Here is a 27,446-nt window from a genome sequence, read left to right as displayed (position 1 = left end):
TGTGTCTGTGTGCAGTTTGTGTGCTGTTCTAGGCTGTGTCTGTGTGCAGTTTGTGTGCTATTCTAGGCTGTGTCTGTGTGCAGTTTTATCAGCTCTTACTATTGAAGACCACAGAAGGTATGAGCATGAAATAACAGCCACAGTTGTGACATTGGTATAAAGTACTGCAGACATAAATTAACCTAGGAAGGGATGTTTTTTTTCCGGTTTTTTTGAGACAGGGTTTCTCTGTGTAGCCTTGGCTGTCCTGGAACTCACTCTGTAGACCAGGCTGGCCTCGAACTCAGAAATCCTCCTGCCTCTGCCTCCCAAGTGCTAGGATTAAAGGCATGAGCCACCACTGCCCAGCGGAAGGGATGTTTCTGATTCTCTGTACTTTGATTCTGTACTTTGATGTCACCCTATCTTCTGACAGACTATGACCCTGAGCCACAAGTCAAAATAAACATTTCCTATGTTGCTTTTGTCAAAGTTTTTTTTTTTCTCACAGCAACAGAGAAACAGCCAGCCTGCTGTACACATTCTGGGTCCTTGTACTACCTATACTCTGTTCAACAAAGCTACAAATTCAGATGTTGTCAGGGCCCCGCCCCCAGCTTTAATAATAGCTGGAAGAGCCAGGTGGTGGCGCAGGCCTTTAATCCCAGCACTTGGGAGGCAGAGGCAGGCGGATTTCTGAGTTTGAGGCCAGCCTGGTCTACAGAGTGAGTTCCAGGACAGCCAGGGCTACACAGAGAAACCCTGTCTTGAAAAACAAAAAACAAAACATAATAGCTGGAAGACCTCAAAGCTCTGGAAAACATGTTCCTTTTATGTCCATTTCACCTCATAAAGGATACACCATGAACACACCCTGATTAAAGAAATAATGAAGTAAAAGAGGTGGACACCATGGCACATACCTACAATCCTAACACTGCTGAAGCAGAAGGATTACAAACCTGAGGTAAACCTGTGTGATGCAGCAAAACCTCTGGAGAAAAAAATAAAATGGGATGCAAAGATAACTCAGCAGTTAAGAGCACCTGCTGTTCTTGAGAAAGCAGGGCTCACTGTGGCTCACACCTGCCTGTAGCCCCAACTCCAGGCCCACTGTGGCTCACACCTGCCTGTAACTCCAGATTCAGGGATCAACCCTCTTCTGACCTCCAGTAGCACCAGGCATGTGTGCAGTACACATACACACATACAAGGCAAAACATCGGTGCACATAAAATAGAAATAAATCTTACGTAAATGTTTAAAATTGGTGTTAGGGCCAGGGTCTAACCTAGTGGTAGTGTCTGTGCTTCGCATGATTAAAGCCTTGGTTCTGATACCTAGCGTATATTTCCTTATCTAGTAGCTTTACACATCTTATCATGAGCTGTCATATCCAAATACCTTGGAATTCATGTGCATCCAAAACAGAATCGTACTTCCCTCGGTGCTGCAAGCTGTGATTCCAAGGTCAGGCTTTGGCTGCTGTCTCTAGTAGAGTCCTCTTCAGGCAGAAAGGACCAGGCAGGTGTTGGCCTCTTTGCAGAGGGCACTCACTGCACTCATCAGGGCTTCTCCTCAGAACAATCAGCTCCCAGAGGTTCTAGTTTCAACCAGCACGATGGGATTAGACTTAAATGCCTTGAGTTGTGGACAGACTCAAGCACAAAATTTATAAAATGATCTGTGTGCGACAACACCAGAAAGCCATTAAAAGGGTTACCAAATTGTTTGGGTTTGTTGTTGTTTTGTCTTGGTTTTGTTTGTTCTTTTTTACTTTTTGAGACAAGGTTTCACTCTGTGACCCTGCATGGCCTGGAACTCACTAAGTAGGCTAGACTAGTCTGGAACTCACAGACATCCACCAGCCTGATTAAAGGTGTGCAACACCACAGTTGGCTGGACTTTTGGATGTTTAAAGATCTGAGCTAGCAACTTCTGTAAGAACATTTCCCCCTTAAAAATGTAGCTTTTTCCAAAGATTAGTTGTTTGTCTGATAGAGGGTCTCCTCACTATGCAGCCCAGGCAACCCTCAAACTTTCTGCCCCTTTTTGTGAGCTAGGATACTATCCAGGCACCAGCACACTTGGCTTAGAAGTTAACACTGACAGCCCTACAAATTTGGGGACTTTCTTTAGTAAATGTACTTGTTTCCCTCTACAAATTGATAAATTCTATTAATCTGTTCTAGATTGAGGAAACCCTTCATTCAGTGTGCAACGATAGCTTGTCTAATTAATTAGAGTTTCCACTGCTGTGAAGAGACACCATGACCAAGGTAACTCTTATAAAAGAAAACATTTAATTGGGGCTGGCTTACAGTTTCAGAGGCTCAGTCCATTATCATCATGGCAAGAAGTATGGCAGCACACAGGCAGACATGGTGTTGGAGAAAGAGCTGAGAGTTCTACATCTGGATCCAAAGACAGTCAGGAAGACACAGGTCAAAAGTCAACCTCTAAGATTTCAGACCTGTGGGGGTGTGCTTCCTGGTGCACCTGAAATTGTTGACTTAATTGGACCTCACAGATATACAAAAACACCTAACCAAATTCACTAGGCATCTCATGCCTAAGAGAGAACTGATTTCTGTAGTCCATCATCCAATGGACCATAAAGGGTTCTAATCACCGCTGCTCCAGATGAGGGTTAAAGTATGCACCATGTCTGAGCCTGAACGGTGGTGAAGGGAAGGATGTTTGTCATCTGAAGCTTTCCTGGAGAACCATAAAAAGACATTTGTCCTAAGTAGGCCTCCAGGTACTGACCTACTATAATGTCCTTGATGGTGAGTCCATCCAGGGTAACTAAGCATATGCTCTCAGACTGATGAAAATCCTGTTCAAAAACATGATATACAGAAGCACAGAATGAATACATCAGCAATTATACTGAGGGAGAGCTGAGTCAGAAGCAAGAGCACTGGCTGCTCTTCCAGAGGACCTGAGTTCAATTCTCAGCACCTACATGGTGGCTCACAGACGTCTATGATTCCAGTCCCAGTGGATCTGACACCCTCTTCTGGTCTCTGTGGGCACCGCATGCACGGACATACATTCAGGCAAATATTAATATGTATCAAAATTAAGTAAAATTTAAAAATAAATTACTCTGAGTAAACTAGCTAATTTCCAAAGTTGTTTTTATTACTCATAAATGACAGACTTTTATTCTGTTTTTTTTTCTTTTTTTTGAGGCAGCATCTCATGTAGCAGATCACCTGCAGTTTGCTATGTAGTCCAGGATAACCTTAAACCCTGATCATCCTACTCATTCACACCTTCCAAGCGCTGGGACAGAACTGTATTTTTAAAATGTCTTTCTATTCCTGTCATGGTTTGAATATGCTCGGCCCATGGGAGGTGTGGCCTTGTTGGAGGAAGTGTGCCACTGTTTTGGTTGGCTTCAAGGGCTCCTAGTGCTCAAGCTCTACCCAGTGTGAAAGAATCAGTGTCTCTCCTGGCTGCAGTCAGATCAAGATGCAGAAATCTCTGCTCCTTCTGCAGCACCATGTCTGCCTGGACACTGCCATGCTTCCTGCCATGATGATAATGGACTGACACTCTGAACCTGTAAGGCAACCCCAATTAAATGTTGTCCCTTATAAGAGTTGCCTTGATCATGGTGTCTCTTCACAGCAATGGAAACCCTAACTAATACAAGTTCATCTTTTAAAGTATTAACAGAGTTAGAATTCTACTTTTATAACTGCATCTCACCTAGAATGTTCTCTTCAGCACTGGTTATCCCGAAGCACGAAGCCCTACACTAGATAAGATTTCATTCATGGGCTGGTGAGATGGATCAGTGGGTAGGATACTTATCAGTGCGCCCGGCAACGTGAGTTCAAATAGCTGGTCCCATGTGGTAGAAGGAGAGAAGGGACTCGTTCAAGGTGTCCTCTGACTTCCACAAGTCCCCTAGGGTATACACATGTGCACATGTACACCACAAAATAAATAATGTTAAAGAGAAAGATTGAACGGTCTGGAGAGACAGGTCAGTTCATAAAGTACTTGTTGCGTAACCATGAGGACTTAAGTGCATCCTTGGTTCCCACAGAAATGTATGGTTAACTGTGCGTGCCTGAGATCCCAGAGTCAGAGAGGCAGAGAAAGCTATATCCCTGGTTCTTGTTGATATCACATCTAGTCCAGCCAAATCCATGAAGTCTAGGTTTAGTGAGTGACTCAGTCACAAAAAAAAAAGTGGAGAGATTGAAGGAGACACCCAACATTGATTTCTGCATACATATACATGTGTGCACGGGCATATACAATGTGCACATGAATACATACATTCACAAAAAGATTTTTGAGTTAATTGGGGTTCTTAAGGGGAGCTAGACAAATAGAAAGGATACATATTAACAGGATTTATTCGATTAGCTTACATGATATGGCCTAGGTAGTCCAACAATGGCTTCTTCAGTATGAAGAGGCCAGAAACTCAGTAGCTGCTTATCCTACAAAGCTGGATGTCTCAGGAGTTGCACTTGGTGCTGGAGCCCTGCACGATTCCTGGAGATTCAGTGGTCTTCAGTCTGTTAGAAGCTTGAAAACACTAGGTTCTGGTGTCAGTGAAGGACTGTGGTGGTGGCGGCAGCAGAGGCTGCAACATAAACTCAACAGCAAGATGAGAAGCCAGTGGGGCAGAAAGCAAAGCTTCTTCTGCAGACTCCCTTTTATCTGGATGACTACTGGAAGGAGCCTCCGTATTTAGTGTGGGCCTTTTCCCAAAACCTGCTTAAGAAAATCTCTCCAAAAAGTGACCAAGACCTGTCTCTTAGTTGGTGTCTGATCTAATCGAACTGACAGACAAGATTGACCTTCACAATCTCCCTCTATTTAAAATGAATGAAAAGCCGGGCGGTGGTGGCGCATGCCTTTAATCCCAGCACTTGGGAGGCAGAGGCAGGCAGATTTCTGAGTTCGAGAGTTCGAGGCTAGCCTGGTCTACAGAGTGAGTTCCAGGACAGCCAGGTCTACACAGAGAAACCCTGTCTCGAAAAACCAAAATAAAATAAAATAAAATAAAATAAAATAAAATAAAATGAATGAAAAATGATGGGGTAAAGAAATCAGAAATAGTGAGCAGTTTAGCCAGTGCCTTTTTTCATTAAGTGCCGGGGAATGGACCCAGGGTCTCACGCAGGTTGAATAAATGAGCTATCCACTCCTAGTCCCTAACAGTAGTTTTAAACGTACTTATTCAGAAATCACTCCATACTTATTCTATTTCATTGATTCAGAAATACATGTTTTATCATAGTAACACCGCAGAACTCTGGATAATTATAGACACTAGCTACTCTTTCCACATTTCTCATCTTTGCAATGAACTGTGTCCTATAATTGATGAAATTAATGGCATCATTGATGAAATGAACGTTGTTCCATGACACAGTAGCATGCTAAGGCCAGCTAGGGACTGCCTAAACACTAGTGAGCTAGGTTTACAGTTCCAGCAGTTCACAGCATGAATCTTGATTAAAACTGTTATAACTAGAGGCTGGAGAGGCGGTTCAGTGGCTAAGATCAGTTCTAGCATCCACATGGCAGCTCACAGCTGTATGTAACTTCAGATCCCAGGGACTCTACATCCTCTCTGTCCTCTTCAGGCACTGAACACACACACACACACACACACACACACACATACACACACGGGCAAACTTCCAATACTAAATAAGAATAAAGAGATCTTTAAAAATAATAAACATTTCCCTGTTTTATTTTTTGGGGCAGAGTCACGCTATCAAGCCCAAGCTGGCCTCAGACTTATTAAACATCCTAGGCTGGCATCAAATGTGTTATTCTCCTGCCTCAGCTTTCCTGGTGCTGGCATCATAAGCATTTTCTACCACTTACAAAGTGACAGGCACTTCTCTGGGTACAGAAAGTAGACATCCATTAAACAGTAACAATATAATGTGTGCCCTACAAATCATCTTAAAATTTTCTAAGTCACATTTTAAAAAGTGAAAACATTATTTTTAAAATATATTTAACCCAATATACCTAAAATATCACTTCAGCCGACAGTGCTTCTCTACTTTGTTCTTTGACGATTGTATGCACGTGTATAATGCATTCTGATTACTCTTGCTCCCGACCGTTTCTTATCTCCCTCCCACACATCCGCCTCTTTTCCTCCTTACAACCCCTGTTCTCATATTCACGTCTTTTATTTTGTGACTCATTGAGTTTAACTGGGTGACCATGGGGTTGGAGAAGTCCACCGATACCTGCTCAGCTTACCGGCAGGCACACATCTGATAATGACTCCGACTTTCCCAGTGTGTGTCTGTACCCTCTCGGTAAGCAGAGAGGAGTAGGGCCCCAGAGTCCTTTCCCCAGCCAAGACTGTTGACAGGGTCATTTGTGTGCAAAGTCCAGCGCAGATAAATACAGTGACTCTGAGTTCAAGGCTGCAGTAGCTTCTCTGCCTTTTCCGTTTATTTTCTCCTATATTCTGTGTCCTTCTTCTATGATAGTCACTAAGCTTTTAGAGATCAGCCCTCAACTGATGTATTTTCCGGAGAACCTCTGCATTCGCTATGGTTCACTGCATAGAAAGGCTTATCTGAATAGGGCTGAGAGTAGCGTTTGTATATGGGTATAAGCATAGATATAGCAGAAGGCAATCAACAAACAAACTTTAAAATGAGCAGCAAGGCACACAATTTTTACTTTACTGCTACAGCAGTTTCTAGTTTAGACTGGCCGTATTCAAATCCCTCACGTGGCTGTGTCTGACTTCTTGGCTTTGGAGAGATAGGTGAACTTATAAACTAGTTTTATTGCAGCTACAATTCTTTGCGGTAGGGGAGGCATATTTTATTCTTTAAAGAGGCAAACTGGGCTGGGGAGATCGCATGCCTAGCATTATCAGTTGTGAGTTCAAGGCCCAGGACTTAAAAAAAAAAAGATTAAAATGAAGAGGGTTAAGCCATATTAATTTACCAGTACAGAGTGGAAAAATTAGCCTTATTTTAGTGGTTTCTGGTATCAATCCCAAGCATATATTTTCACATGGTATCTTTTTTTTTTTTTTTTTTTTTTTTTGGTTTGGTAGTCCTGGCTGTCCTGGAACTCACTCTGTAGACCAGGCTGGCCTCGAACTCAGAAATCCGCCTGCCTCTGCCTCCCAAGTGCTGGGATTAAAGGCGTGCGCCACCACCGCCCGGCTTCACACGGTATCTTTTAAGGATCTTTCCATAGCAATATATGCGGCGCTTTTTGATTAGCTGGGTCGCAGACACTAGAATTGATCGATCTTTAAGGGAGGTGGGGGCGGGGTGACTCGAACTCAGGACGGCTTCCAAGTGTCTACCCAGCTGATGATTTGAACCGCAGATCCTCCTGCCTCCACTTCCCAGTGTTAGGAAAACAGGTTTGCACTAGCACTCCGGGTTTTTACGCAATGGTTGACAACAATCCCAGGGTTCAACTAACGCTAGGAAAGCGCTTTACAAACTGAGTGACATGGGGTCCTTCAGGCAGACGCGTAGCCGGCTATGTCGTGACCGCGGAGTCCTTCAGGCACGAGTGCGGCCGGCTAAATCGTGACTACGGGGTCCTTCGGGCGGAGCGTAGCCAGCTAGGTGGGGCGTGGGCGGCCGGCAGGCGCGTCTGCGCAGGCGCGCAGGCCTTGATTCCCCGTGCTCCCGTGCGCTTCAGTCTTTCGGCGGCTGGACATGGTGAGAGCACGATCGCTGCTGTGCGTGCAGGCTGGGGAGGCCTGGGCGGTGGGTTGAGCTGCGCGGCCTCGCGGGCTTGCGCACCAATGGGAGCGGGCGGGCCTGCAAGGCTAGCGTTCTCCTTGTGAGGCCCAGGCTGGTCTGGAGCTCTCAGCAATGCCCCTGCCTCGGCCTCCTGAGGTCGGACTTGGACGGCTCCTTGAGCGATGGCTCAGCGTTTTCTGCTGTTCTCGAGGCTTGTGATCTTATCCGCGGTCCGTGGGCGAGCCTCTCTGGAATGGGGCGCCTGAATTTTTACATAGAGAACTTGTGCGTGCCTGTTTTTTCAAGGTTACATGGTCATTTGCGAATATTGTTTTCAAAGTTAAACATTTTAACCGGGATGGAAGGAGGTCGAACCTGGCCCACGGCGTTTAATCCTGTTACTGTCGCGGCATTAGCAGGCGGCCTGGTCTACACAGAGTTCCCAGACCACACAGGACTTCATAGCTGAGACCCTGAGTAAAAGAAAATAACTTATTTTGGCAATTGCTTTGACCTACTTAGTGGGTGATTGAGTCATAAATCTGAAGGTAGAATTTGGAGCTGATGGGTCTGATTATTTAGTAAAGGGGGTTACATTTGAGGACTGTAGAAATGTGCACTGAAGCTTCAAATTTGTCGAGCAAGAGTGTGTATTGCATTTGATCGGCATAACTCCAGATGAGCCTCAAAATTCAGGTCAATGATGAGCCGGCATGTATTCTGAATCTAAAGTTGATTATAAACCACTTTAGCTCTAGAATTACTCTGAGACCTGAAAAAAAAAAGTACCGTGACCTGGTCATGTATGACTGGGATGTCAAGTTTTCAGGGCGGTGAAAGGAAATTAAGTGATGATGAGATACCTGCTTTCTTTTCTCGGAAGGGCACACAGCAGAAGGACGTTACTATCAAGTCAGATGCTCCTGACACCCTGCTGCTGGAGAAGCATGCCGATTACATCGCCTCCTATGGCTCAAAGAAAGACGACTACGTGCGTATGATTTTCTGTTGAGTTCCTACGACTAACATAATTGCTATAAGTATAATATTTACTAGCTACTAGTATTCACCAACGGGCCTGTTTCTTAAACCAGTATCTAGCTGCAGTTGCCTGATTTAAAGTCCATTATGATAGGCATACCTTGTATATTCGGTGGTATTTGATGGCATCAACCATACATAATGGTACATAGAGGGCCAAAGTACAGACTGGGGTATAACCTTGAAGGTCAATGATGTATTGGCATGTATTATCTGAATTGGCTGATGTGTCTTAACACTTTAGCTCTAGAATTACGCTGAGACCTTGAAAAGGTTTTACCTAAAAATTTAATAATGGTGCCCTCGGGGAAACGATGGCAGGGAAGTTAAGACCCCCATGATGTCAGCAGCAAGGGCCAGAGCAGGATTGCTGGGTTTAGGAAAGCCCAGGCCATACGAGAAGACCCTTTCCAAAGAGGAGTCGGTGGATAAAAGTATTTCCCGCGCAGCAACTCTCTGTCTTAGGGAACATGTGATATTGGCAGGCACTTGATATTTGGCTGTCTCCATTACTTGTCAGTTAGGCTCTACTTATTTTAGGGGGAATCATAGGCCTAAATGTCTGTGGCCTTCCTGTCAACTGTCCACCTAACATACCGCTTTGGTTTTGGCAGCATACCAATGAGGCCTTCACCAAAATGAATGCTTGTGAAGCAACGCTTGGTCTGGTTTCCATCTTTAGCACCGTTTCTTTATTCGTAGGCTTCCTTTGTAAAATGCAATAATTGGTGCTTGGTAAACTGGGAATGAATATTGCTTGCTTTTGCTTAATTCACCTGAGGTTGGCACTTGGAGACTCCAAAAGCATTGGTTCTCAATCTTCCTGATGCCGCCACCCTTTCCTGACAGTTCTGCATGCTGTGGCAGGCCCCGACCACAAGATAATTTTTGTTGCTACTTGATAACTAATTTTGCTGTTACGAACCCCCAAAGGGGTATGTAAAGTCAGAGTGACAAATTTCAGACTTCTCCTAGGAATACTGCATGTCCGAATACTTGAGAATGAGTGGCGTCTACTGGGGCCTGACCGTGATGGACCTCATGGGACAGCTTCATCGCATGAACAGAGAAGAAATACTGGTGTTTATCAAAGCCTGCCAGCATGAGTGTGGGGGAGTAAGTGCTAGCATTGGGCACGACCCCCACCTTCTATACACGCTCAGTGCTGTCCAGGTAAGCCCTGTGAAACCTTGACACTTGGTGTGACAACCCACTGGTCAGTGATGTCATGGCATGTATTAGCTGAATGCTAACCTGATGCAAGTTACAAATGGCACTGAGACCTTGAAGTGTTAACTTCATCTGTATGTTGCTGAAACTGGACCTAGTTCAAATCTGGCTGTACTGAAGAGCCAGAAAATAGTTAAAGCCTACCTCTGTTTCTTACATTATCAAAGGAATAAGAAATTGTAATTAAGTGAACAACAGTCTGTGAGTTTGAGAATTTTGTAGTAAACTTTGGAAGGGCATAGTGGGTGACTCAGGATCTAGAACAAATCTCTGCCACACTTTGTCTTTCAGATTCTTACTCTGTATGATAGCATTCATGTTATCAACGTGGACAAAGTTGTGGCCTATGTTCAGAGTCTACAGAAAGAAGATGGTTCCTTTGCTGGAGACATTTGGGGTAAGACCAGTTTTCAGTGTTAGTCAGTCAGCTACTCTACTTAGAAATCTTTTGTCTTGGTGTAGTAATCATAAGATTTCAAGTTGTTCCATCTTTTCAGGTCCCACTAAGCAGTTGGTCTAACTGGAATAAAATGGCCTGCTGGGAGTCCCAGCATGCCCCGTGCTGGTTTGTCAGCACACTGCATAAAAGATAAGGTAGGTTCAAGTTTTATCCCCAGTATTCAGTAGTTTTGAAGGGCTAACCTCCCTAAAGGTAAAGACCTGAAGAGGTCTTTAAAAGTTTGTCAAATTAGTAAATACCTGAGTTGGGAGATGCAACATTTTTCATTGGGTTAATCTGCTTGGGGTGGAACAAAATGCAGTCCTGAGACCAGCTGCTTTGTGGGATGTGAACCTTTTTATAATATAGGGTGTTAATTGCATTAACCTGAATTTTTGGAGGGCATATAATCCTTCCATTTTGTAGGTTTTCTTTTCTGGGTCCCTTGTATAAGCTACTTAGAAAGGCTATTGTTTTCTATTTGTCTAGCTGGTTTCCTTAGAAGTTTGGGGGACTGCCTCTTAGTGAATATAAAGTTAGTCTCCGCTTAGGGAAATTTGATGTGTTACAGGTTTTGTTCTTAGGTGGCATTTACATGTCTGCCTTGGCTTTTTGTCTTTTAGGAGAAATTGATACAAGATTCTCATTTTGTGCAGTGGCAACTTTGGCTCTCTTGGTAAGCTTTGAATGTGTGTTAAAGAGGGCGGTGTTGGCGCATGCCTTTAATCCCAGCACTTGGGAGGCAGAGGCAGGCGGATTTCTGAGTTCGAGAGTTCGAGGCTAGCCTGGTCTACAGAGTGAGCTCCAGGACAGCCAAGGCTACACAGAGAAACCCTGTCTTGAAAAACCTAAAAAAAAAAGAATGTGTGTTAAAGGGCCAGATTAAACATCATGCATGAGTGCTAGGTAGTTGTAATAGGCTTGCTTTGTTTCTCTTTATAGGGCAAGCTTGATGCTATTAATGTGGAAAAGGCGATTGAGTTTGTTTTGTCCTGTATGAACTTTGATGGTGGATTTGGGTGCAGACCAGGCTCTGAATCTCACGCTGGACAGGTAATTTTGCAATTTATGTCTATAGGGTTTTTTTGTTCTGAATGGCCATACCTCCTTACTTACTGAGTTTTGTGTATATGCTGGTCTACACAACTTCCTCTTAAGTAAACACCAGTGTTCCTTATTGGCATTGTTTGGGGTATGCATTTTGTACTGTTAATTGACCTTGAGGTTTATCACGTAGTCCAGGCTGTCTCAAGGCTTGCCACATGCTGTGATTGGAGGCAGGAGCTTGACTTTATTCATACAAATGAATTAACCTAACCCAGTGTGTGCCAACTGAGTGAGCACCTTTCTGCTTTGCCAGATCTAAGTATAGCATTTCATTGTGGTATTGAGCCTAAGAATACAGCCTGAGATACAAAGATGGAGCTTTAGTAAGTTTGGTAGTGCCTGTCATTTACTATTAAACTATACCTGTATACTTTATGTCTGTAATTTTAGATCTATTGTTGCACAGGATTCCTGGCCATAACTAGTCAGTTGCATCAAGTGAACTCTGACTTACTTGGTTGGTGGCTTTGTGAACGCCAGTTGCCCTCAGGTGGACTCAATGGAAGACCCGAAAAGGTATTACAATGAATGGTTCCATATGCTATAGCCTTGGGTGCTGTTTTTTCATAAGATACCTTAAGGAGAAAACTTGGGGTTTCATTGGCTGAACTCATTTCTGCTTTGGGACATGTACAGGTACTTACCTTCCTACCACAGCATGCTCAAAAGGGGTTGGGAATGGCCCAGCTTTCAGTTTAACCACATCACCTGGGAGGCACAGGCAAGAAATCTTTGAGTTTGAAGCTAGCCTGCTCTATTTAGAGAGTCATCTAAACAGTGCCTGAGTTTTAAGCTAGTAACTAAACTGTTAGACTAGAACCTAGAAACTAGATCTTTGTGTACCTTTAGTTATTCTTGGAGCTCAGTAAATGTAGATTGTTTAGGCTGATCTGTAGGGACTGAGGCTTTGGTTAAGTCTCAGCAGATGAGTGTCTCCCTGAGTATTAGTTGAAAATGGTCTGCCTAGAACAACTTCTCCCATGAATCTCACCTGTGACCGCAGCTGTGCACTGAGTAAGATGTTGTTTACTTCACTGTTGGAACACAGAGTTAGACAACTTAACAAATCCACCAAGTCTGAGAGACTAGAGTGGTGAAGCAGAGGCAGCTGGCTAACTGGCTCCCCCCTTTCAGTTACCAGATGTCTGCTATTCCTGGTGGGTGTTGGCCTCCCTAAAGATAATCGGGAGGCTTCATTGGATTGACCGAGACAAGCTTCGAAGTTTCATCTTAGCATGCCAAGATGAAGAGACAGGAGGGTTTGCAGACAGGCCAGGAGATATGGTAAGTACAATTCTGCCTTTGCAGGTTTTCATTGTTGGTGGCGTTCATGGCTACAGGTGTTTCTTTCTAATGTGCTAGAAATAGTGTAAGAAACAGTCCAAAGGTTGCTTTGGATGCATTTTTAATTCCTTAACAAAGGTTAGGGCTTATAACAATTTCTTATAGTGATACTGTTGATGAGGTCTACTATTAGAAATACTAGAGTCTTCAGAAAACTTTTAAAGCTGTATTCAAAGTAAATTTCACTATGGACAGATGACTGAGTCTCTTACATGTTTATGAACTTCCCACAGGTGGATCCGTTTCACACCTTATTTGGCATTGCTGGATTATCACTTCTGGGAGAAGAGCAGATTAAGCCTGTTAGCCCTGTCTTCTGCATGCCTGAGGAAGTGCTTCAGAGGGTGAATGTCCAGCCTGAACTAGTGAGCTAGTCAGATGAGGAAGATGCTTTAGTGTGCAATATGAATTGCTGTATTTGAAGTGTTTATCAAACCTAGAAGTGACTTAATATTTTGTATATCAATATGTTAATGATAAATTATATAATTATTGTAAAATAAATATGTTGGTATTTAGATCTTTAGTCTTCTGAGTACAATTTTTGTCAGTACTGATTGCTTTTTAATATCTAACAGCAAACTTAAAAGAGCTAGTATTTAACTGATGCCTCCCTGTGTCCTATTGACCTGTAACAATGATGGGAAATGATTTCTGTTAATAAAAATGATAAAAGCAAGTAAAACTTATTCAAATAAAAGGTGCACGAAATTGAGTAGCTGCTGTGTATATATCTTTTTATTTAGAACTGAAACACTTATCTCTACAAATGTGAATACCTTGTTTATAGGTCGGGCCAAGGGTACATTTTTTTCAGGGAACTCCAGTCTCTGCTGTTGGTTTGGACTTCTCAGGCATGCAGTGGAGTTTCCCAGGATCCTGAAAGTCATCCTCAAAGAATCGGTCCACTCCATAATGGCTGTAGGGGCAGTTGGTTCTTGATGGCCCTGTGTGAGGTATTAAGCCTCCAGGGTTTGAATGTGGTTACTTTGGGTGGGTTGTGGGTTGTATAGTGAATAGTAATGGTATAAATGTGATTTGGACTCCAGTAGATAGCTGCTCCTGGGTCACAATTACCAGAGCTAGCTTTTCCTAGGAGGACCTCTGCCCTTTAACATTTAAGGAAGGAGACACCTCTTTGAGACAGTCCTAACATTGCACTAGAACTCACATCTTTAATACTGATCGCCAAGTGTATTTTATTTTTTTAATTTTTATTTTATTATTATTATTAGGTTTTTCGAGACAGGGTTTTTCTGTGTAGCCCTAGCTGTCCTGGAACTCACTCTGTAGACCAGGATGGCCTCGAACTCAGAAATCCACCTGCCTCTGCCTCCCAAGTGCTGGGATTAAAGGCATGCGCCACCACCACCTGGCGCCAAGTTTTATGTCTCAATTGTTGCTTAAGCATTTCAATCACAGGCCACACATACCTAATACAGTGTATATGTCTTAGTGTTCTATTTCTGTGGCCAGTTTTGAAGAATTTCCAAAGGTTTAACCCACTATGGCAGGCAGACAAGCATGTTCCTTAAAGATCACACTTCAACAAGCAGCTCTCCATAAGCATTCAAATACATGAGTCTGGGGTGGGGACATTCCTACTCAAACAATGGTTTCCATGTAGTAGTGTGAATGCCCTATTAGCTAGAGAAGGTTTATCCCCAGTTCTGTCACCTAGAAGTTGCTATATGTGTTGATTATAAAGAGCTACCCAAGGGTTATGTGTAGGGCCATATTTTCTTTTTACCCTATGTGCAAAACTAGAAATAGGACAGTTGAGAAGTGCAGTTTTTAACTGTCCATGTGGCCTCAGCTGCTGTCTCTGGCGGTATTATGCCATGGGTACAACTGTGAGCGAAGACTTATTAAGACACTGGGTACTAGGTACATGCTGTTGTATTAAAAACCAGGGGTTAAGTGTACTGAGGCTGTAACTCGTGTTAAGTATGTGATACCTTGGGTTCAGTCCTCAGAATGGCCCCCTTCTTCAAAATGAACTGTTGACAACCCAAGTTGTTGGTTGTTAGTGGGCTTTGAATTGTTGATCCTGATACCTAAGGAGTGAGGACACTTACAGGCTCCAGAATCACGTGGTGAAAACAAAATGGCACAACCCTGGAAGCAAAGGTGAGAAACTAGCGGCTTGCGCCTGCGCTGTGTGCTTCCTGTGCTGCTTGGTCCTGCGCCTGCGCGATTACAGCACTGCGCATGCGCCTAGCCTCCCGCTTTTTCACGGGTGCGGCCTCCAGAACTTGGAGTCTGCGAAGCCACGCGCCCAGAACCTCGGGTATCAGAAGGGCCAGGGAGATGCTGAGGCAGGAGGCCGCTTCGCTCTCGAGTTCCCCACGCTGGACGCCATCGCAGAGGGAGGCCCTGCGCGGGAGGACGCCGGCCTCCGCGTCCAGAAGGAGCACGGAAGGCGCTGTGGCTGACAGGAGCTGTAGCAGCAGTCCGGCTCTGGCGTCCGCGCCAGGCAAGGCCCGGGGTCACCTCCCGGCGGGCGCTGACCTCGGCACAAGCAGGCCGGGGTTCCATAGTCACTCATACTGGGGATGGTTTGTCGCTTTAATCCCAACCCTGGAGACAACCGTTCAAGACTAGCCTGGGCTACACAATTTCAAACCAATCAAAACACTTGGGAGAAAGTCTTGACTTTTCACAGCGGTTTCATTAAGACGTGAAAGGAAGGGTGGCCTAACTAGTATTCCCATGTAAAGCCTTAACCTCTTGTTTTGTCTTAAGGCAGGTTCTCTATGGCTCAGGCTGTCCTGAAGCTCATTAGTAGGAAAGCATGGCTGGAAATTCTTCGAGCAATTCTTCTTCCTTAGCTTCTTGAGTACTGGATTATATCACCATGCTTGGCCTTTACGTTTTCTCCTTAGGGTGGAAAAAGTTTCTCTTTTTTCCCCTCTGTGAGTATATGAGTGTGCAAGGGATGGGTGTAGAGGTCAAAGGACGACTTTCTGGAGAAAGCTCTAACTCCACCAAGTGGGCTCTGGGACTCCAACTGAGGTCTGAGTCAGGCTTGGTGGGTAATGCCTCTCTGTTCATTGAGTCATCTTGACAGCCCTCTGCTTCTTAAAATATAAAGCAAATGGGAGATTGTTAAGTTTTCTAATAGTGGAGAGGTGAGGATTTTATTCTAGAATGGGATGATACTAGGTTAAAGTGAACATCTCATCTAATTCAGATGCTTACCTTAAAAAAAAATAAGTCCTTATTTTTTAAGAGGCCAAAGAGATGGCTCATCCATTAAGGGAAGTAGCTGCTCTTTGAGAGGTTCAGTGTTCCAACTCCCAGCGCCCACATGGAGACTGACCACTCACTGTAATTCTGGGTGCCAGAGAATCTGCTGCCCTCTTCTGGCCTCTCGTGCACAGACACGCAGGCCGGCAAAACACCCTTGCACTTAGGTAAAAAAAAAAAAAAGTCCTTCAGGGTGGGTTCGGTTCATTACGAGAACAGGGTTAGTTGGCTAGATGTTGTGAGTGAAAAAAATAGTTAAATCGTGAAGTCTTCTATGTTTAACGTTAGGTAAAAAGCACTTGAGAGAAACAAGCTTACAAATCACCATGAGGATGACCTATCTGACAGTTCTGAAGTGGGAGCCCGGAGCAGGGACCTGAGCCTTGTATAAGACAAGCCCATCCACTTGTTTTGCATATAGACGTGGGCACTATGCCTGGGTGGTTCATGATCTTGAGTATTTAATGGGTGTGTGCTGTTTCCTACCAGATGAAGATCTGGAAGCTCCCCCTTATTGCTCTCTGCCTTGTCCTTTTGAGGCAGACTCTGGCAGGCAGGCCCCATGGCCCGATTTTAGATGGGTTGCAAGCTTGGATCTGGGCTCTGCCATAATGGCTGTACAGCAAATGCTCTTAACCATTGAGCCACATCTCCAATATCTAACTTTTAAATTTTTCTTACAGCTAAGTTCTCTGTATCTAACTCTTGCTGTCCTGGAACTAGCTATGTAGACCAGGCTGGCCTCAAACTCACAGTGCTTATTTTATGTTTGTATTGTTTTGGTGCTTTTTTTTTTTTCAAGGAGTTTATACTGTATCCCTGACTGTCCTGGAACTCAGAGATCTACCTGCCTCTGCCTCCTCAGTGCTGAGATTAAAGGCATGAGGAACTGAGTCCAGCTACTTTTGAGTTTTTAGAGGGTTGAGAAAAAATTAAAAGACAACATTATTTTTTTGCATACGTCATTCAAATTAGAATATATAGAAATTATTTTGAAGAAATATAGCTGTGTTCATTGATTTTTGCACTACTCTAGGCTGAACCCCTTCTGTATTGCCAGAGTTGAGCCCCTGACCATGACTGTGGTCCACAAAGCCTCGGACATTTCTCGCCTGCAACTGGAATCTTTCCGACTTGTGTAATGTGGGAGATGAGTGAAGGCTGTGTGTGAAGGTCTGAAAGTCGTCAGGAAATGGATGTCAGCAGGAACGGGGCGAACAGATGAGAGGCCGGGGAAAACAAAATGTCTGTGTAGTAGTGAAGTTTTAAAAGTATGGAACACTGTGGGCCAACACCTAAGAGGAAGGCAGAAGAAAGGGGTTTGTTTGGTACAGGAAGCTGTGGATAATGTAAGGAGGGCTCAGACACGTGGCGTGGATGTTGAAGGGTGTGGAAAAGCCCTGTGTTTTCATTTGCTTGTTTGTCTGTTTGAAACTTCCGTGTTAGCAGACACTGTGCTAGGCTATTTATGTACACTGTGTGAAATGTTATGACGTGACTGTGAAATAGGTAACATGTTGGTAAGCAACTATCTGACAAAGTGTAGAGTCTGAAGCTGAGACTTCATCACACCGTTTACATAGGAGGAGACATTGAGATGAGGGAGTTGATGAAGGAAAAGACACTTAATTAGAGTATAAACTACACCTGGTGACTGACTGAAAGGACCGTTCTAATTTTAGCAAGAGTGGTCTCAGTGAACTCCTAGACTCAAAAGCCATATCAGAATCTCTCTTTATTAAATTAACTTTTTTTGAAGCAAAATTCCATGTGTCTCAGGCTGGCCTCAGCTCACTCTGTAGGTGAGGGTGACCTTGAACTTGTGAACTCCTTTCCGACACCTCTCAAGTGCCGGGGAGTACGGGGAGTATCAGCACACATGGTTTATGTATGCTGGTGATAAGATCCAGAGCCTCATCCATATCGACAAGCACTACACCCACTAAGCCACACCCCCAGCCTGTATCAGAATATGTTAGTACATGCCTGTAATTCCAGCACTCAGGAGGCTGAAGCAGGGGAGTCAAACTGGAGGCAAGTCTGGGCTACATAGTGAGTGCAGCTTCAGCCTGAGATTCATCCTGAGATTTGCCTTAAAAACAACAAACACAAATTATCACTAACCAAAAAAAGACGTGAGAGTAGAAGGGGAACTGTTTGGGAAGAGGAAGCGGTCAGGGTAGGAGGGGCTCAGAGGATAATGATGGAGGTGGATATGACCAAGATACAATGTGCACACGTATGAAGATGTCACAGTGGAACCAAGCATGATAATGCAGACTAATGGCCATTATGAACAGAATTGCCAATAATCATTTAATTTACTATAATTTTTTAATTAATCAGATTAAATTTCATAGAAAAGTTATGATGTGATGTAAATTTTAGATATTAATATATAATTCCTTAATGCTAATCATTAAGAATTAACCATAAATTTTCAAATTTAGGTTCATCAGTTGGAAACAAAAGATCTTATGCTACACACAGAGTTGCATCCAATTTTCCTGTTGGTACAAGCTCCTCTTCTGCACAAGATACCACTTACCCAAATACATTTAGAACTCCATTATCTGCTGGAAATCCCCAGAGATCAGGGTATAAAGGTTGGACACCACAAGTAGGATATTCAGGTAAAACTGGTAAAAGACTAACCCTGATGATCTTTTGAAATGTTTTAAAGTTTTGTAAATTATAAGTTGGGTGGTTAGCTCATTTGAGGTTCATCTGTCACTGATAGAGAGGACAGAAAGATGCATATATCACTGACCCCTGTGCACCTCAGGGCAGGCTAGCATGGCTATGTGGTTTCCATTCTTGTTTGTTAATAAATGCAACCTTGTGTTATTAGAACCATTCTGACACTGAGGGAAAATCTCTCTCATGTGATACTTAAGTGAAAAACTTGACCCTAGTGTACTCTTCGAGTGTTTTTCTAATACTGAATTTTAAACTAAATGTACTCAATTTTGTTGAGGAATCAGTGAGTGCATATTTTGTGTGCGCTGATTTCCTAAGACATATATAAGATTATGTCTTGGCTACATGATGTGTAAATGTTGCCTGATTTTTCCTGGGAAGGTAAGAACAAATGTCTGTTCACCCCAGACACTAAAAACAAACCAAAGAAACAACCCCAGCCAAATCTAGCTTGGGAACCCTGAGATTTTGGGCAAGAACAGGGGTGACTCAGCAGCTCCTTCTCAGAACAGCTCCCACAGCCTTGTGGTGAGAGCTGTGCTCCTGAAGCCACCTGCCCACCTGCTCACAGCTGCACCTCACCTGAGCTGTGCTCCTGTGGCCCCCTGCCCACCTGCTCACAGCTGCACCTCACCTTTCTTCCTCCCGAAGAAACTGCTCCTGCTTATGCTACCTTGTAAGAAATGGAGTTTCTTTTTTTTTTTTTTTGGTTTGGTTTTTCGAGACGGTTTCTCTGTGTAGTCCTGGCTGTTCTGGAACTCACTCTGTAGACCAGGCTGGCCTCGAACTCAGAAATCCGCCTGCCTCTGCCTCCCAAGTGCTGAGATTAAAGGCATGCACCACCACAGACAGGCCCACATGCATACATTTTAAGATGCTTTTTTTTTTTTAATGATCTTTGAGACAGTGTCTTTCTGTGTTGGCTTGGCTGTGGAATTCCATAGACGAGGCTGGCCTTGAACTCAAAGATCCTCCTGCCTCTGCTTCCTAAGTACTGGGTTAAAGGTGGGAACCCTTGTGCTCAGCCTTTTGTTTTAAAGCATGTAGTGATATATAATGACATCTCGGGAGACATACTTCATATGTGATAGTCACACCATCACTGTTACAGTGGAGGTGAATATTCTTCTTGCCTAGTGTTGTCATCATATGTCTTGAGAATATTTACATGTGTTTAGATAGCAAACACCCAGTCACCATCTCAATAGTGTCACCTGCTGGGGGCCATCTCTTCACTCACATCCAACCCCAACAGTCTTTTAGTCTTTTGTACTTTTACAAATTATACTATACATATATACATGTCTATCTATCTATCTATCTATCTATCTATGTTATATATATATATGTTATATATATGTTTATATGTTTATATATGTTTTACATACACACACATACATACATACACATATATATTTGTTTTGTGTTCATGTATTTCATTCATTTTTCTGGGGTTCCTATAACAAATACTACAAACATTTTTTTAAAAAATTATTATTCTATGTATGAGTACACTGGTGTGTCAGACACACCAGAAGAGGGCATCAGATCCCATTACAGATGGTTGTGAGCCACTATGCGGTTGCTGGGAATTGAACTCAGGACTTCTGGAAGAGCAGTCAGTGCTCTTAACTGCTGAGCTCTCTCTCCAGCCTCAACATTTACTTTCTTATCTGAGGCCTCTGCTTGTCTCACTCTTAGTCATCTTTTCTAGTGTCTTCCTACAGTCTCTGTGTGTCCTAAACTTCTCACATCTGTATGCCAGTCATACTGGACTAAGGGCACTCAAATGGCCCCACTTAATTCTAACTACCCCTGTAAAGGGCAGATGTATTTCTCAGATCCAGGTAAATGAGGTCATATTCTTAGTTGCTGGAGATTAGAACTTCAGCATATGAATGCGGAGGACACAGAGAAGCCATAGAACTCCATGCCACACCCACTCTTCCTAGTAGTCTTGCTTCTTCTGCATTGCTATTAGATCGAGGGTGAGTGTGTGGGCATCACCAAGAGGGCTGCTTGGCGTCTCTCGAGCCACCATTTCCAGAATCTCACCTTCTCACGTCCCCTCTGCACCTCTGCCATCCTAAGCTGTGTATGTACACTTGAAGTTTTATACATGCTATTCATTCATTGTCACTCATTTATTCATATCCTTACTAATGGTGATTATTAAACCCAAGTTCTTACAGGTGGTAGGCACTATCTACCACTGAGCTAATCTCTCAGTCTTCTTGGACATAAATTGAGTAAATAGAAGTATATATTTGACAGAGTTATATACTAGTTAGATGAACGTAAGTCGATAACTTAAGATATCCTTGACACATAACACGCATTTAGTGACGGTTAGTGCCCATAGCTGTGCACTGACAGTTGCACAGTGCATTTATTTGCTGCTTGCAGCCAGCTCTTGAGTTAGACATTATACTTTTCACTTGAAAGTTACTCATGAGATAATTTTAGCACTTATAGAGGAAGGTGAACAATATGTATTTTAACACCAAACTCAAAATTCCATTAATGACTTTATTTTAATAAAATTCAAAGTAAAAGTTAGGTGATAGTGGCACATACCTTTGATTCTAGCACTTGGAAGGCAGAGGCAGGTGGATCTCTTGAGTTCCAGGACAGCCAGGGCTACACAGATAAACCCTATGTCAAAAAATAAAACAACACCCCAGCAACAACAACAACAACAACAACAAAACAACCAAATTTCAAAATAAAACACTGTAAATTTATCATCTATGTGTAAAGTTAAGGCTTGGCATGGGACCTCAGCCCAGGAATTAGAAACTTGTAGCCAGCCAGGCAGTGGTGGCGCACGCTTTAATCCCAGCACTTGGGAGGCAGAGGCAGGCGGATTTCTGAGTTTGAGGCCAGCCTGGTCTACAGAGTGAGTTCCAGGACAGCCAGGACTACACAGAGAAACCCTGTCTCGAAAAACCAAAAAAAAAAAAAAAAAAAAAAAAAAAAAAAAAGAAAGAAAGAAAGAAACCTGTAGCCAGATGTATGGATAGCTACCTCCGAGTTTGCTAAGACCTCGTTACTGGTAGACAGCAGTTGGTAGTCTATGCCTGTAATCTCAGCACTTCTTGGGAGAGAGAGGCAGGAAGATTGCCACAAATTGGAGACCAGTCTGATCTCGGCAAGTTCTGGGCAGCCAGGGATGGATACACATCCTATCTGAAAGTTAAGGCAAACAAAAAGTCCTTAATGTGAAGTTAAGTTTTGCCCCAACAGCGAGCTTCAATCATTTTGTTTTGGAAAATGAAGTTTTTATTTTTAAAAATAAAGGGTCTCTTTGGAGTTATTAACTAGACAAGGTACCTTATAAGACCTGCACAAGGTGAAGGCAGCAAGACGAGTCACCACTCCTGAAGGCAGCACTGATGGGCCTTAGGAAACAAAGGAGAGGACGTGACTGTGGAAGGAGATGTGGCGTGGGAGTGGGGGTGTTCATGGAGTGAGATGAGGGCAGGGCACGTGGGCGTGAGCCGAATACACTGTGGGCGTGTATGGATGACATTAAAGAGTAAACAGGAGATATAAACCCACTAGACTTAGGACTTTGAGGTCTTCCACGAAGGAGCTGTAGGCAACCATTAATGTTCATATGCATTCTTCATGCCGACTGGCTCCAGCCACATCCTCTGCGGTGTCTGCACATGCCCCATCAGTCATTGTAGCAGTGGTGGAAGGAAGAGGGCTGGCCAGAGGGGAGATTGGCATGGCAAGCATCGATTTAAAAAGCCCACAGATTATGTTGTCACAGTTTGCAGACAACACAACATACGCAAAGGTAAGCTTTTTTTTTTTTTTTTACAACTTATAAATTTGAAGTAATTCTAGATCCACACAAAGACAAAAAAATTCATTAATCTTGTACTGAGAATAAATATTTGAAAAACTGAGATTAATTTTGAGTTTAAATTGCTAGAAACCAATGACTAAAACATGACCTATTTTTCTGGTATTATAAATTTGTACCTAGGTATAGATGTTTAATAATATATCATTATTTAAGATATATTTTGACTGAAACATTAAATTCAGACTGTTGGGTTTTATCTGTGCACGTTAAAAGTTTACTTTTTAGAATATAAAACTACTTACATTTAGCAAATGATTATTTTAACAATTTCAGGTGATCACTAAGCTCCAAGTTTTATCACCTTTGGAAATAATAATGTCAAATACTGCTTGTGTTGTGGGAAATTCAACCAAGTTGTTTACTCTGATCACAGACAATTTTAAGGTAAGAGATTTTTCTGGTAACATTCAAAATGTAATTATTTGTTTAGAATACATGTCATAATATTACAAAAAGAAATTGTTTAACTATTTAAGGACCTAAGTTAATCAATTAATGCAAATTGTAGTCTAAAATATTATTGAAAGATCATAAAAATGAAGCAGGGTACTCTTTGATTTGGCACCAGTGTTCTGCTTTAGGGCACAAGTATCAGGTAACAAAGAGGTGCTGTAGCTTTATTTCTTCTGCTGTGATATAACACTCTGACCAAAAAGGCAACTTAGGGGAAGAAAGGGTTTATTAACAATCACAAGTACAGTCCAGGTGTGGAGGCACACGTCTTTAACCCCAGGGTAGTAGAGGCAGGAGGATGTCTGATTTCTAGGCCACCCTGGTCTACACAGTGAGTTCTATGACAGCCAGAGCTATGTAGAGGACCCTGTCTCAAAAACAAACAAACAAAATTTAAAAATATTGCAGAGGACGGTCCATTATCGCAGGGATGTGAAGGCAGGAATTGAAGCAGCTAGTCACATTACATTTACAGGTAAGAGCAGAGTACGAGTGGACTCCTGCTGCCTGCTTCCTTGTTTTCTTCTGGCTTTCTCCTGCCTTACGTAGTTCAGGATCCCTGCCTAGGCAGTAGTGTCATTCATAATGGGCTGGGATTTCTCATTAATTAGCAATCAAGCAGCCTCCCTGTAGATATGTCCACAGACCAATCTAATAAAGACAATTCTTCAATTGAGCTCTCTTCCCAGATGATTCTAAGTTGTGCCAAGTTGGTATTTAATAGCGACCATCACAGGTTTTTCAGGATATACAAAGGACAGACCCAGACCCTTAGAGAAAGCTCTGTTTCTTTGGAAGTGATGACTGCTGACAGGCTAGCCAAAACTGAAGTTCTCCTGTTCTTGGGGTTGGCAGCTGTTGGCAAGCACTCTTTCCTTTACACAATTTCACCTATGTGGGGTAATTAGTTTAGCTTACTGTAGTTTACACTCCTTCTCAGCCTGCTACTGTAGCCTTCTTCTTTGGGACTGTGACAGGAAACCACTATTATGGATAGGTGACTTGTGAGGTTTAGGAAGATAAGTATTGTTGACTTTAGGCTGTTGTTACCAAGAGAAAAGAAACTTCTTTCGTCTACAGATAAATTCCAGGGAAAGGTGCTGACAGGTTCTGTGTTGTTCATCCCCTACTCCTCTCTAACCGCTGGAACGACTCATGGATGTCTCTTAGTTCTCATGGGTCCTGTGCTTTTTCCTATAGGGGAGCATACTTTATTTTTCTTTATTTTTTATTTTATTTTATTTTATTTTATTTTATTTTGAGACGGGGTTTCTCTGTGTAGTCCTAGCTGTTCTGGAACTCACTCTGTAGACCAGGATGGCCTCGAACTCAGAAATCCGCCTGCCTCTGCCTCCCAAGTGCTGGGATTAAAGGCATGCACCACCACCGCCCAGCAAGGAGCATACTTTAAACCACAGGCTTACCATAACCATGGCTGTAATACATTTTCAAAGGGCAGTGCAACATATGTACAGCACATCTGAGACAGCTTCAAGATCAGAGTAGACAGACTACCCTTTTTACAAATCTCGGGTATAGAGACTTTGTATAAGCAAATTCACTGACCTTTGTGAGCTTCAGTTTGTTTTCTATCAGTATATGAAATGGTTTTTGTTGTAGGATATTTGATCACACTGTGAATCCCAAAATTGTATACTGGATAAACCTGTTTCTAGTTGTGGCTCAGCCCTAGCTTTAATCCGAGAGCTTTCAGTTTATTATATACAAGATTGAATAAAATCAACTATAGGTCAAGAGGTGGAGCAAACAACCAACTGACAGGGAGTGAACATAAGAAAAAAACATAGTGAGAGGAAGTCAGGAGGACGGACAGAGAGACACACAGGAAAAAGAAAGTACATTCAGTTTGGAAGGGTTTATAAGACAACATGGAGAAGGAGAACTGTTTCTTTTCCTTTTTCCTTTCCTGACATCAGTTGATGAGAAAGGTGAGCTGGGTACTTTCTCTGCTTCTCTGAGCTAGCAGGCTTTCAACACAGCATCTGGCTCCTGAGTCTTCATTTCTAAAATCAAATGTTTTGGGAGTTTGTTTTAAAAACAATAAGTATTTCATATAAAGAGATTGGAGATAGGATCAGGGATGGGGTTATGTATTAACCAAAGTCCTCACTGAAGTAAAGGAGCAAAGCACAAGAATATGTCAGTCAGAAGTAGTACAAGAGAAACATGGATGTGCTATTGTTGTTTCTATATTACTCACTTCCCAGCCTCTTAAGTCAGAAGCAGTGTGAGTTGAAAGGGGCATGACCCTCAGAGTTACAGAAGTCTAACTCTAAGTGGATGATATGTGGACAATTGCTTGACTTTTCAGACTCTTAGTTACAGAACATTGTGAAGTTACATGAGACACGTAACCAAGTCCTGGCATATGTGTCCATCCCTGCTGACGTCTCCTTTAGTCTTCACACACACACACACTCCACTGTTCACTATCCCATCATCTTTCCTGCCATTACTTTCTGAGGTAAGGGGGAGGTCTCATGTAATGCAGGCTGGCCTTGAACTCTTGAACTCTTGATTTTCTTGCCTTAACCTCAGTGCTGGGATCATCTGCCTTTATCCACCCTTCCTTTTTCTTTTTCAAAGTAATTAAACTCTTAGTTTACAACTTTATATTCTTTTTCCATCTGTTTCATTAAATAAAGAGTGCCACTATCATTGGTTATTGTACCCAGGCCACCCATGACAAAACAGTGACATCTAGTCTCAAAAAAACCCCAAATAAACAGAATTAAATACCCAGGGACCACTATAGCACTTTTGAATAACTTGTCCCTGGGTTTGACAGTGGAGGTGATGTATTTCCACCATTGCACTGCCTAGATCTAAAGGTGTGCCTTTTCTCAGTTACTTGAACGTTAATTTACCTGAAAACTTGTGTGATGTTTCCATGGAACACATTTCCTTCAAGCCAGAAATTCGCATGCTTACCATTTTATTATTGTCCTCAATATATTCAGTTAAGTTCATGAAAATAATGTCTGGCTGAAAACTATAGATTGTACTGTCATTCACACAGAAAGATGGATAGCCGTTTTCTTTCCTTTTTCTCAGTGTGTAGCTCTAGCTGTCTGTGAATTCACAATTTATACCAGGCTGGCCTCAAACTCACAGAGATCCACTTGCTACTGCCTCTGAAGTGCTGAGATTAAAGGTATATGCCACTACTCTCAGTTTCCATTTTCATTTTATAAATTAGAAACCTGTATTTAAATATTGGAAACAATAAAACTAACTTTTTACAATATTTAAGATACCCACTCATATACTGCAAAGTGTTTAAGAAATAAGAGTTATTTTCATGCAGGTTGTTTTGTTTTTAGGACAAGCTGTTATCCTACTTTGAACTCATGAAAATCCTCCTGCCCCAGCTTCCCTAGTGTTGGGATTGTAGGTATGATCTACTAGGCTTAGACAAGAGATCAGTATTGAAAGAGCATGTCATTTAATGATTTATTTTAATTTTTTTTTTTTTTTGGTTTTTTGAGACAGGGTTTCTCTGTGTAGCCCTGGCTGTCCTGGAACTCACTCTGTAGACCAGGCTGGCCTCGAACTCAGAAATCTGCCTGTCTCTGCTTCCCAAGTGCTGGGATTATTTTAAAGTTTAAATCTCTTTTCAGAACGTTAATTTCACTACAGTCCAAAGGAAATACTTCAACGAAACAAAGGGCTTAGAGTACATTGAACAGTTGTGCATAGCTGAGTTCAGCTCTGTCCTGATGGAGGTTCAGTCCAGGTGAGTTACAGCTGTCCCAGTGCTGCTGCCCCAGGGGAGCCCTTCTCTTTGTTCTTTGTATTACTGTGTCTAGGACAGTACCTGGCTCAGAATGCACATCCAGTTATTACTAACTGTGCATACTGAGTATGGTTACACATTCAGAGTTACTGAAACTAATGGACGAGGTGTACATTTCTGGTTTAAGTTAGATTTTCTCCAAATGAATTCTAATTTATTGCTATGATAGTTGCTTCACATTTCCTTCATAGTGAACAATCTTGATTGGCTACAGGATGCTAGAAATGTGAGACCCAGAAAAGAGACATAGTTGGCCAGGCCAGGAAGACAGCTCATGGTTGTAATCTTAGCACTCTAGGGGATTGAGGCAGGAGGATTGCTACAAGTTTGAGGCCAGTTAGAGCTATGTACTAAGTTCCTGGCTAGTCAGGCCTATAAAGTGGGAATGTCTTAAGGAAGGAACTGCTACTATTCTCCTTTCTCCTCCTCCTCCTCCTCTTCCACATCACTGTGTACCTAGTGAGGCTGGCCTGGAACTGGCTG

At 42.7% G+C, this 27,446-nt stretch overlaps 2 protein-coding genes and 3 non-coding genes across 7 annotated transcripts in view; all 5 read left to right on the top strand.

Annotated features, from left to right (window-relative positions):
* The first annotated feature begins 7,645 nt into the window (after nt 1–7,645).
* Nucleotides 7,646–13,585, top strand: Rabggtb (Rab geranylgeranyltransferase subunit beta). Of its 3 annotated transcripts, none has more exons than XM_028754293.1 (9): nt 7,646–7,682; nt 8,590–8,697; nt 9,723–9,920; nt 10,269–10,374; nt 11,040–11,092; nt 11,359–11,469; nt 11,914–12,039; nt 12,658–12,807; nt 13,101–13,585. In XM_028754293.1, exons 1-9 carry the CDS (start codon nt 7,680–7,682, stop codon nt 13,239–13,241), a joined length of 996 nt encoding a protein of 331 aa, XP_028610126.1. In that variant the 5' UTR covers nt 7,646–7,679; the 3' UTR covers nt 13,242–13,585. The 3 variants fall into 3 exon arrangements, with proteins under 3 accessions (XP_028610126.1, XP_028610127.1, XP_028610125.1); XM_028754294.1 differs by having other exon boundaries at nt 7,681–7,702; XM_028754292.1 differs by lacking the exon at nt 7,646–7,682 and having other exon boundaries at nt 7,870–8,697.
* LOC114609952 lies at nt 8,402–8,481 on the top strand. The gene has a single exon (XR_003709612.1). It is a non-coding gene; the product is annotated as a small nucleolar RNA SNORD45 (small nucleolar RNA).
* Nucleotides 8,934–9,014, top strand: LOC114609951. The gene has a single exon (XR_003709611.1). It is a non-coding gene; the product is annotated as a small nucleolar RNA SNORD45 (small nucleolar RNA).
* Nucleotides 9,963–10,033, top strand: LOC114609953. The gene has a single exon (XR_003709613.1). It is a non-coding gene; the product is annotated as a small nucleolar RNA SNORD45 (small nucleolar RNA).
* A 1,307-nt stretch (nt 13,586–14,892) lies between the features above and the next one.
* Nucleotides 14,893–27,446, top strand: part of Msh4 (mutS homolog 4) — a 46,880-nt gene continuing 34,326 nt past the window's right edge. Inside the window, exons 1-5 of the mRNA XM_028754319.1 lie at nt 14,893–15,343; nt 18,567–18,749; nt 22,464–22,621; nt 22,967–23,077; nt 26,788–26,903. Coding sequence (XP_028610152.1) covers nt 15,079–15,343; nt 18,567–18,749; nt 22,464–22,621; nt 22,967–23,077; nt 26,788–26,903 — 833 coding nt within the window. The 5' untranslated portion in view covers nt 14,893–15,078. The remainder of the gene's footprint in view (nt 15,344–18,566; nt 18,750–22,463; nt 22,622–22,966; nt 23,078–26,787; nt 26,904–27,446) is intronic.

The sequence above is a fragment of the Grammomys surdaster genome, unplaced genomic scaffold (genome assembly GCF_004785775.1).
Source record: "Grammomys surdaster isolate TR1022 unplaced genomic scaffold, NIH_TR_1.0 125996, whole genome shotgun sequence".
NCBI classification, from domain to species: domain Eukaryota; kingdom Metazoa; phylum Chordata; class Mammalia; order Rodentia; family Muridae; genus Grammomys; species Grammomys surdaster.
Note: the sequence above shows the minus strand (reverse complement) of the source record. Positions and strands in the feature narration are given on the sequence as shown.

Bases quoted from the DNA above. Each gene is read 5' to 3' on its own strand.
- Rabggtb (XM_028754292.1), top strand. From the start codon at position 8,512: ATGACTGGGATGTCAAGTTTTCAGGGCGGTGAAAGGAAATTAAGTGAT. The intron at 11,470-11,913 runs GTAATTTTGCAA...CTGTAATTTTAG, and splicing joins CTGAATCTCACGCTGGACAG to ATCTATTGTTGCACAGGATT. The intron at 12,808-13,100 runs GTAAGTACAATT...AACTTCCCACAG, and splicing joins CAGACAGGCCAGGAGATATG to GTGGATCCGTTTCACACCTT.